The sequence below is a fragment of the Cheilinus undulatus genome, linkage group 6 (assembly GCF_018320785.1).
Source record: "Cheilinus undulatus linkage group 6, ASM1832078v1, whole genome shotgun sequence".
In the NCBI taxonomy this organism is placed as follows: domain Eukaryota; kingdom Metazoa; phylum Chordata; class Actinopteri; order Labriformes; family Labridae; genus Cheilinus; species Cheilinus undulatus.
The window spans coordinates 43,430,007-43,441,139 of record NC_054870.1 but is presented as its reverse complement, the minus strand read 5'-3'; the positions used below and the strand labels follow the sequence as shown (position 1 = coordinate 43,441,139).

At 37.9% G+C, this 11,133-nt stretch overlaps 1 protein-coding gene across 1 annotated transcript; it reads right to left on the bottom strand.

Moving 5' to 3' along the window:
• Positions 1-210: 210 nt before the first annotated feature.
• tbxtb (T-box transcription factor Tb) lies at positions 211-10,656 on the bottom strand. The gene is made up of 8 exons (XM_041789970.1): positions 10,316-10,656; positions 8,367-8,631; positions 8,119-8,253; positions 7,382-7,443; positions 6,139-6,200; positions 5,871-6,044; positions 2,935-3,067; positions 211-724 (listed from the first exon to the last, which is right to left on the bottom strand). Exons 1-8 carry the CDS (start codon positions 10,519-10,521, stop codon positions 454-456), a joined length of 1,308 nt encoding a protein of 435 aa, XP_041645904.1. The 5' UTR covers positions 10,522-10,656; the 3' UTR covers positions 211-453.
• Between the last annotated feature and the right edge of the window lie 477 nt (positions 10,657-11,133).

Below are 11,133 nucleotides of genomic sequence, written 5' to 3'. Positions count from 1 at the left end.
AAACATCTCAGACATTGTTATACAATTTTTACAGCATGTATTTAAAAGGTCAACCACTTATTTCATCATATATTCTATAAACAATTTCTAAAAACTCTAAAAATGTCAAAACTGTACAATTCCCTTAAAAATATATAAAAATAAAGTTATGCTTAATATAAGCAGGTTAAAAAGGATTATGGTTTGCAAATGTTAAATAAAAATGCTTCTCAATATGTATAACAAAAAAGATTGATAGCAGTTGAAGAAATGAACAAGAATATTTTTAAAATATGTTTGTTGCCTTTCCAAACACAGAGAGCAGTCTTTAAAGTTGAGGAAGTCAAACTTTCTTTGGATTCAGATCAACTTCCAGCACCAAGTTTCTGCTGATAAAATCTGGTTTCTAGAGAAATAAAGCTTTATTTGTTCTTTTAACTCAATTTTAAATGTAATTTATAAGTCACATTTCCATCAGAGGGAGGGTGGGGTCACAGGAGTCCAGGCTGACAGTAGTCGTCCGTGTGGGGACGTGTCATACTGAGCTGTGTCATGCACCTCTGTGGCCGAGCTGCCGTCATACATGGGTGAGCCAGAGGAGGGCGCTGTGGCTGGATGGGACAGGTTAGGGTAGTGGCTGCTGGATCCTCGTAGGAACTGGGAGCTCAGGCTGTTGTTTAACCCTCCGTTCTGCGATACGGGAGTCAGCGGTGAGTTACTCACAGACCACAGGCTGGTGTACTGACTGCACAGAGACATGGAGAGAAAAATACTTACTCATCTCCTCTCAGGATGTGATTAAGTGTTATATTTTGTTTTTTCTGTTTTAGGTGTGTGTGTACACTAATTACTGTCCTGCAGAACATGTAAATGTTGAGAGCAGGGGCATAGCACTGGGGGGAAAAAGGGCACTGATTACCCGGGCCCACAGTGGGGAGGGGCCCTTCAGAAGCCTGCAATGAAAAGTGTGTTCTTACTTATTTTTCTCTTAGTAATTTGTGCCATTATGGAATCAAAAGCAACTAAATGAATAGGTCAAATGAAATTTGTATCAAATAGAATAAATAAAATACTGAAGGGCCCTGCTCCTGCCTTAAAAATGTCAAAATGGTGTAGCCCAGTGCTGCAAAATAATGCAAGTAAATTTAATTTAACCCTAGTAAAAATGTTGCTCATAAATGGGGAAACTATGGTACAAAAATGCATTAAAATGCAGAGATATTTGTAAAAATGATACATTTGTTGCTTGGATAGCTGGTAAAGGGGTGCCCTGTGTAATATTCTTTCTAGGGGCCCAAAATCCTTAGCTACGCCCCTGGTTGAGAGAATGAAAGAGAGAACAAGTAAACAGATTTCATTAAAGTCAAGTAGGAGAAAGAAAAAGAAACATCTTGTATTTTTTGTACCACCGTATATTCATTTAACATAAGAAATAAATGCTTAATTTCTTTTTTTAATGCTGAAGCCAAAATTTTTCTATTAGAGCAAAGAGAAATTCAAGGTAGACTGAATATCCCTGATTATAAAAGCCAAAATACAAAAAAAGAGATGCAAAACCATCAGATTTACTTTCCTTTTCCCCACAAATATTTGGTTAAAAAATTTTCAGAGGGATATTTGTTTTTTTCTGTTTCTGTAATGAGCAGTGACTTTTTTTTATCATTTAAATGTTTAATTTATTTATTAACTCTTGACTTCCTTCCTACTTTGCCACAAGTAACAGTTTTCCAGTCCTTTTAAAGGGATATGTTGGTGTTTTTGAAGTTGGGTGGTATGAGGTTCTTGCTAATAATAGTGGCATTAGCCTCCTGTGATTTTAGTGAGCATTGCCCCTTTAAGAAGCATTTCTGGTCATTCTGCCAGGGAGGCTAGGCTATGCAGCGCTACACTAGGGTACACTCTCTCCGTGTAATTTTGCAAATTTTAGGTAAAGATTAGCAAAAAGCAAAGTTGGCTGAAATGTATGCTCACAGATTCCTGCAGGCTGCATCGCTCTCCATCCAGAGTTTCCTGCATTGCTCAGCACTGGGGTTGTACAGACCTTCTTCAACTTTCCAAAGATAAAATGGAGGAACCAACCCTGACCAGAAGAGCTGCATGGAAATTTGTCATTCAAGTAAGTTTATGGCTGTTGCTTTATTCCTCTAACAGCGGATAATGACAAGCTACCAGAGATGTCATGGTATTGTTCATTTTATTGTATAGCAGTGGCACTTTTTTGCATATTTTCTAATATTCAAAGTGCAAATGTTTTTGCTGATGTCACTTTTTTCCAAGTCTTCATTTGTTCTTTTGGAGTTTTTTTTGACTCCACAATAAATATTGTACTGTGGTCTTTTTACTGAGGTATTATTGTACCGTGAAATTTTGATACCGTTACATCCCTCAAACTGCAGTCAGCACAATATGTTTACCTTGTTTCATGTCACACATTTACCTGACATTTTTTAAATTATGCACAGAAAGTGTACCTATCAGTAGTGCTGTATAGCCTTGCTTACATGCCACAAAAACTAGCAAGTCCTCTTTAAAGGGGCAGCGCTCACTGAAATCACTGGAGGCTAACACCAGTACTTGTCAAGAACCTCATACCACCCAACTTAAGAAAACCCCGAAATATCCCTTTAAAGGGCTGGAAAAGAGCTACTGTTGTCAGAGTAGGAGGGAAGTAAATAGTTAATGGGATAAATTAAATTAATTAAATGATAGAATAAAAAAGTCACTGATCATAACAATCACAGGAAAAAGCCAAACATCAACCCAAAGAAAAATTTTCACCTCTTACAACCTGACATAAAAAAATACAGAAATATCCCTTCAATGGTTTGAAATAACTGACTGGATATTTTGGTCCACATTGTTTTTCTCTCCTTCTTGTTACTCTTTTTCCTTTTGCTAAGTGGCTCTATAATGTGTGGATTTAATACATCTTAACGACAGAGGAACATGACAAACCTGGAGTTGGTACCAGCAGTTGGATTGTGGGTCATTGGCATCATGCTGGAGTGTGTCGGCATCTGTAGACCGGACCAGTTATCGTGGCTCGAGAGCATCGACAGACAGGCTGACGAGTTATCAGAGTAGCCAACTAAAACACAAACACAGACACTGGGGTGAATAAAAATCACTAATTTAAATTAAGTCAAACTTGAACAAAGTTTTTCCTTTTTTTCTAATACGATTTATAACTAGTCTATTTCTTATTAGAGTGCAAATATTTAAGAGATCAAGGTTAAGTAATGCTTTATTGATAATGTCATAACAGTTATTTGGCGCTGTGGGAGATTTGTCTTAGACAAAAAGCTGTAACATAAAAATACATATGATACAGCACATCCACAGATACACAAACATAAATATATGACATGTGCAAATAATACAGTCACTTCTAAATACCACCACCTTTTGGCCTGGAGACTTACTAATATAAGGATGATGAGTTTTTATATCTCTTTAGTTGTCTTCTCAAACTTACTACAGGCTCAACGATAACATCGACTTGATCTGAGAGTCAGCAATAATCCTGATTACATTTTTGGTCACACATTAAGGGTCTGGATTTTTGTCAATATTACATCCGGGAATTTGCCAAACATGTCCCACAAGGAATGCGGTATCAGTTACTGTTTTATCCCATTGAAAAAAGTTTTTCAATCACTTTAACATTTTCTATTGCAGCAAAGTCTCTATAATTACTGAGAAAATAAACCAAAAGTGACATAAATATCCTGTTTATCAAATCTTTAGAGGGATTTTGATCCGTTTGGGCCATACTTGCACCAAGAAAGTGGTGTAGTGCAGGTCATATGCAGCTATACTGAATATGCCCTCTTATTTTTCAGTCTCCACAAGGTATAACCACTTAAAAATCTCCTTTCCTAGGATGGCAAAGGCAATAAAACCTAATGTGTACAATAGTGTGCTGCTTTGTAATACATTAAGCCCCAGTGCTGATAAGATTTATGGAATAGATCACTCAAATGCATAATCAGTGATAGTAAAACCTGCTGTTTATTTCATAATGAACCTTACTCCCTGATTCCCTTGAAGACAATGTGCAAATACTAAAAGCCCATTAAAGTGAACTAAATATGCAAGATGATTTTACATGTCTGTTTATCACAGGTGCAGTAATCCTTTATTACATGGACCATTTAAAAATGTGATGGATAAATGAAGGGTATACCCACTGCTGCAGTCACCACTACACTACTGCAAGTAGTAGCTCAAATTGTAATGAAGACAGTTTGATATCTATGGCTCAGACTGCATACAGAGGTGGTCTGGGATGCCTTCATCCACACTGACTTGGTTATGAAGACAAAATGCGTACTAGCATGCACAGGACTGCCTAACTTATGTGATTGTCCATATTCTGCTTGAGAAAAGCATGTCTTTGTTTATGTCCGTCCAGGCTCACTTGAAGTGATGATTTAGTCACTGGACAACAACTGGATTAAGTTGATTGCACCATCTCATATAGACTGGATCACTGAAGCAATAGAAATGATCAGGCTGGAAAAGGCTGCTTTCAGGCTGCCAAATAATGAAAACTACAAGGAATACATGAAAATATGGACTTCTCTAGAAAATTAATTCCCGTTACAATTGAAAAAGCCATTCCAATATTGAAAGGGAATACCATTAATATTCCATCAAGCCCGGCCACAAATTCTCTATTGGATTGAGATCTGGCCACACAACATTCACCTTGTTGTCTCAAAACTATTTCTGTGTAGCTTTCACCCTATACTTTGTGTCATTGTCTTCCTAGAAAATAAATCTTCTCCCAAGCCATAGTTCTCTTGGAGAGGGAATAAGACTGTCCTCAGAGACTTTCCTATAATTTGCCACATTCATTTCACTGTCTGCCTTTATAGCCTTCCCAGGCCGGGTGCTGAGAAGCATCCCAACAGCATGATGCTGCCACCACCGTGCTTCACAGTGGGGATGGTGTGTTTCATGGTGATGTGCAGTTTTTGGTGTCTGCCAAACATGGCCAAAAAGCACAATTTTGGTGTCATCAGACCAAAGAACTTTCTCTCACTTGACCATGGAGGGTCCCACATGCCTTTAGTAGTTGAGATTTAATCTGAGTTTTCTTCAACAGCGCCTTTCTCTTTGCCACTGTCCGAAAAAGCATTGACTGGTGAAGAACCCGGGCAACAGTTGTATGCAGAGTCTCTCCCATTCAGCTGCTGAAGCTTGGAACTCCTTCAGAGTAGTCGTAGGTGTCTTGGTGGCCTCTCTCACTACTCTCCTTCTTGCACGGTTACTCAGTTTGTGAGGACGGCCTGATCTTGGCAGATTTACACATGTGCCATATTCCTTTAATTTCTTGATGATGGATTTAATTGAACTCCAGGGGATGTTCAGTGTGTTGGAGTTTTTTTTGTATCCATCCCGGATGTATACTTTTCATAAACCTTTTCCCCGAGTTTCTTGGAGTGTTCTTTTGACTTCATGGTGTAATGGTAGCCAGGAATACTGATAAACTAGTGACTGGACCTTCCAGACTGAAAGCAGTAGTTCTAACCATTCTACTGCATAAAGTTTGATTTGTATTTGCATTATTGTCATTATGATAATGATAATCTATCAAACAACAAAAATCAGGCTTTTAAGTATCACTACAATATCGCCCTGCAAAATATGACGATATATCACTGTATGGAGTTTTTTCCCACAGTGCTAGAATATTCTCTTCATGCATTCCTCCGTCTGAAACCCAACCATTTACAGCTCTGTGGCTCCACTCACACAAAAGCCAGAGGAATGCAAGACATCCCACGCTCAGCAGCATTTGTTTGAGTTTCTTGTTAATAGCCTGGCAGGAAGTGGTGAAACTCCTGGATGTATGAAGGTTAAAGGTGGAGGAGATGGACACTCACTGGGCGAGGTGGTTCGATGGGTGTAGGGGCTGGTGTAGGGGGCAGACCGGTGGTTCCTCAGGGAGGAGTAGCGCTCGCAGCCGTGGGGCGGAGAGAGGGAGAGGGGGCTCCCAAACTGGCTGTGAGGGCTGGCAGGAGGGCAGAGGGAGCCTGAGCCTGGAAGAAACCAGCCACCTACAAGAATCACAGAGGAGGGGAGACGAACGGAATTAAACATTTCAAAGTGCGAGTGAAATCAGATTAATTTATGATGAAATATAAAACTTACACTGAGAGTAGGTTGACTGCTGGTTTTCATTTGTATCTTCTCTCATGTCTTTGCTGTCACTTCTGAAAACATGAAATCATAAAAGTGAAGCGTCAGCATTTTTAAAAGAAAGTTGTCTTAGGTACTTGTCAATAGTAAGTTTATAAGCCATGGGAGATATCGGTCAGAGTGCAGGCATGGAAGCTGGATTAAAGAGCTATGCAGACAGGATCATTTTTGCCACATAATTTGGATAATTTTAAAAGAAACTGAGCAAAAACACAAGAAGGGCCAATGAAGCATTAAGACACAGTCTTAGCAGAAAATGTAAAATGCAGTGGTTTTTTTTAATAATAGTTTTATAATATAATAGTTGCAAACTTAAGAGTAACTTTTTGGGACGCTCCAAGTAGGTAACCTAACATGCCACACTGTTTCATATATCCATTGCATTGTTATATTTCACATCTGGGAAACCTCCCATACAAAGTGTTTGGGAAGGGTAGGGCTTTTAAAAATTCTGAGCAGATGAATGTCACATGTATTGCAGGCCAATCAGAGCAACAAGACAAAATAAGGAAGTAGGCCTGCAGAGCCCCGGTAGTAACCTGAGCTTGACAGACAGGCGCTGCTGTAGTTAAAGAACAGTGGAGTATATACTGACTTACCGAACAACTAAATCCATAACCGTCACAAACTCATGCCAGAGCAGACCAAGAGATGAGCATCTTTTCTATCCTCAAAAGCTTCCACTGCTGTTTGTTGCTGTTTATTTGATAAAGAAATGTGGTTGCTATTCTATAGCTACATCCAAGCTAAATGCTCTACGGTGGCACCACTTGCTATCCTCTCCCAGTACAACTAAACCCCGCCTGTAGCTACTGCCTTATAGTCTCCTCAAATGTTGTTTCAAATTGGAGCTTTGCAAGATGGATTTGCCTGATGAAAGGCATAGGGTCTGGCCAATTCATCTGCTTCGCAAGGTTACCAAGTAGGCGCTGTTTCACAGCAACTGTTGAGCCCTGTGGTGTGGAAAGCTGGCACTACACACATCACTTGCCTCCAGATCAGCAAATACTGCCTACATGCATCCACATACATAGGTTCTCATCTGAAAAGTGTTCTGAGGGTTTGGTTACTCATTGACCAGCATCTCATGTGGCTATTACACATACTATAGACTGGTACTTCTCAAAACTACTCTTCGAAAATACCAAATTATCACTTTAACATATCTTCTTCTGAAAACTTTGTTTTTTCTTACCTCTCCTTTGCATCCAAAAAGGCCTTTGCAAACGGGTTGTACTTTATCTTAAGAGCAGTTATCTAAAATTAGAACATGAAAAATATATTTACAGTGAGACTGACAATATTTTCAATACCCCATATCTAAATCAACAGAGTCCCTGTTACTTTGGAGATCAAACATATTAAAAAATAACTGAAACATGTTAAAATTACAGTGGTTTGATATGTTACATAGGAGAGGAGTGAATCAAAAAGTGCAGGCAAACTTCTGCACACTTTAAACTACACAATACACTGGCTAAAGTTCAGCAAAGGAGTTTTCCCGCAAATTGGTAATTAAAAAAGAGAAATTACCCAACATTGGTTACCTAGGATTTCTACTTATGTTGCATTGGCAGCAAAACAGGTATTAGTATTGTTTAATTTTAACTAGTATAATATCAAACTACAAAAGCCTGGTATCATGAAAAGTCTTTTTACAATTAAACCACTAAGAAATCCAAAAACATCTAGTGATTTATGCATATCTTAATTTGAACTTGTAAATTAACTTTACAAGAGTAAAGCAGAGCAAACAACAAACCTAAAAACTGTCCTTAATGCCAAATTTCTCCCAGTATCAATATGGTTTACGGACAACAAAATAATAGTTGTAAGTGAGATTAGTGTGGATTTTATGTACAACTATACATGTATCTTGAGCATACCAGTAAGTGATTAATTTTCTCATTTATAAAAAGTTTTATTGCCAACCTCTTCATTCTGATACGCTGTTACTGCGATGAACTGTGTCTCTGGGAAAGAGTGGCTGGTGATCATCCTCCTCGGGCCGCCAACCCGCACAATGTGGATACGAGGCTCGTACTTGTGTAAGGAGTTTAACATGATCTGAAAACAAAAACATAAAGACGGTCACAAAAGCATGGCTTTTAATTTCTATTATTGTTTTATTCATTACATTATTGCCTCAAATCTAGCCCAACACTTGCCTCTCTCCTTACCTGACCTCCTCCATTGAGTTTGTTGGTGAGTTTGACTTTACTGAAGGAGACTGGAGCTTTCATCCAGTGGGCCCCAAAGTTTGGAGAGTCTGGATGGATATAAACACAGCTGGGGGTCTGAGGTTCAGGTTTTCCACCGGGGACCCACTCCCCGTTCACGTATTTCCACCTGTGATTGTCTGCTGAGACGAAATCCAGCAGGAAGGAGTACATGGCATTTGGGTCCAATCCGGACACATTCACTTTCAGCACCGGGAACATACGCCTTTATTTGGAAAAAAGAAAATTACTGTTTTAAATTTTAAGGTTTTTGATTCTTATCCTTGTATTACTGTCTCTTAGGTTGAATTTATTTTCTATTCATTGTGTTTTCTTGTTGATCTATCTATCTATCTATCTATCTATCTATCTATCTATCTAATGCATGCTTCCCATCTTTTTGTCAGAAAAATGATACAAAACAAAGCTCAATAAAAAAAAGAAAATTTGGTCAGTTTTTTCTTTTTAAATGGTTTTGACTGTGACAATGCTAACAACATACATTTTGGAAGGTTAGCTTTTTTCTCAATAGAATTTTTTATTTTTAATATCAGAACCTGCAACAGGTCAACAATAGGCTCTGTACACTCTATTTTTGTAAACCTCAGGGTGTTTGTGACCAAAAATACCCAATTAAAACCCAAGAAAACCACAACTTTTGATCTTCCGGCAATCATAAAACCAAACCAAAACACATGCATCTTTTATTCTGGAGTCATGTCATACTGTCTGGAGTCAGTATTTTGCAGTTTGTAAAAAACTAAACTGCCCTTTGGGATAAAAAAAAGTTGTCTTTAAGCCTTAAATATCAGCCATGTTCCCAGTATTGCGTGCTTTCATGGGTTCTTGCAGGGGCACTATGGTAACAATATATCAAAACTTAGAATAAAAAAATCCATTAAAATAAAAGCTTTTGCTCTCTATAAAAGTATTCAATCAAGTTGTCAAATGTTATATTTTTGTGGTTTATACATGATAAAAAATACTGAAATACAATGAATATATGATATTTATGATTAGGTCTCATTTAGATTAAAACATCTAAAAAGTAGATTTTTTTTAATGTATAAATGTTTTTGCTGTTTTTATTGTCATTATTTACATGTTGAAGGCTGTTATAATCACCTTAAAAATCCAAGAAAAAGAAGTTGGAAAAAATTTCATGTATTTATTTTATTGGTATTTATGATGCTGCCATTTTTGGTCACCAACACCTTAAGTATAACAATGACTCTTACACCATAAACAACAAAATGTCAAAAAATTATATATTTTTAAAAACAAAATAAGACGTATAATCATGACTGCTAATGATATGAATGACGATTATTTGAACTTACACTCAGGCTAAAGCTTGGCATCTAATTTAATCATATGAATTTGTATTCCTTTCAAAATAAGAGTTCGAACAAACAAAGAGTGCAAATAAGCTCCTTCATGATGTCTAATGTACAAAAATAGGGATGCGCTTATTGTTGACCGAACATAAGATTTAAATGAATGATTTAAATTTCTGCCCATATTTAACCGATGTGAGCTTTGTTTGACATTTGACAAAGTAGGTGAAACTAGCCAGGAGCAACAGAGTCACAAATCACCCACTGGATTTCTAGGATTTCTATTGTTGCTGCTGTGGTATCGAACAGGTCCATTTATTTTTGCTAATAATATAAAAGCTCCAAAATTTAATTATGTAAATCAAATGACGGTTCTTCATTTAGACTAAACATTTTAAATAGACCGTTATCTCACTTTACTACGTTACACAGTATTTTACTGTTGGCATTATACTGATATTGTCCCATTCATGATCGAAAGGATGGCCTATACTAGTACATTTAAAAAAAAAAAACTCAATCCATTGCCCATTGTAAATGCGTAAAACCAGAAATCATTTTAATTTGACTCACCTGCCGTTCTTCGTAACAATCATTTCATTAGTGAGGTCCTTAAATTTCAGCCAGAGTTCGCTCTCATCCAGCGACACTTTGAGCTCCCTCTCCGTGGGGTCTCCCTTCTCGCTGCCGGCCTGGAGCTCACTCTCCACGGCGCTGAGGAGATGGTCCACCCGGTACGGACTGGCCTTCCCGGGGCACTCTCCGTGGCCTGTGGTCATCCTGTCTAACAGCTCCAGGGCGGCAAATTTGTTGCTACAGTCCTTACTAATAGAAAAAAATATCTAAAGTTCTTGATCCACTTCTTGTATACCAGAATCTGAGACCACCTTCATGAACTCCTGCATATATAGTCCGAGGAGCAGCTCTGTGTCAGGATGTTTCTGAGGCAGAGGTGGTTGGCTCCTTTCCTCTTTGATCTTTGCGGGCTTTGCTCTGATTGGCTGAGAGCGGCCATATCACGGAGGTCCACAGACAGGATGACAGCGTTTTGAATACGGCACTTTAACCTACTTTATTACATGAACCTGTAAATATTGACACTTAGATCAAAGACACACCTGCAGAGAGAAAGACAGAACAGACGGACAGACCACTGCTGGGAGACAGACTCTAAAGATTTGTTTTAGTGGAATAATGACACATTTTCATGACAGACAGCAACTTAAAATGTTTATTAGATAGATAGATAGATAGATAGATAGATAGATAGATAGATAGATGCCATAATGCATATATAAGAGCAAATTAGAATATACCGAGTTCTTTATTAAAGAATGTAAAAAAAAAAGAAATTAAAATAGGCTATGTAAATATCTAAACAAAGAGAAATG

Bases quoted from the DNA above. Each gene is read 5' to 3' on its own strand.
- tbxtb (XM_041789970.1), bottom strand. From the start codon at position 10,521: ATGACCACAGGCCACGGAGAGTGCCCCGGGAAGGCCAGTCCGTACCGG. The intron at 8,632-10,315 runs GTGAGTCAAATT...TTCCAAATAAAG, and splicing joins ATTGTTACGAAGAACGGCAG to GCGTATGTTCCCGGTGCTGA. The intron at 6,201-7,381 runs GTAAGAAAAAAC...TCATGTTTTCAG, and splicing joins TTTTTGGATGCAAAGGAGAG to AAGTGACAGCAAAGACATGA.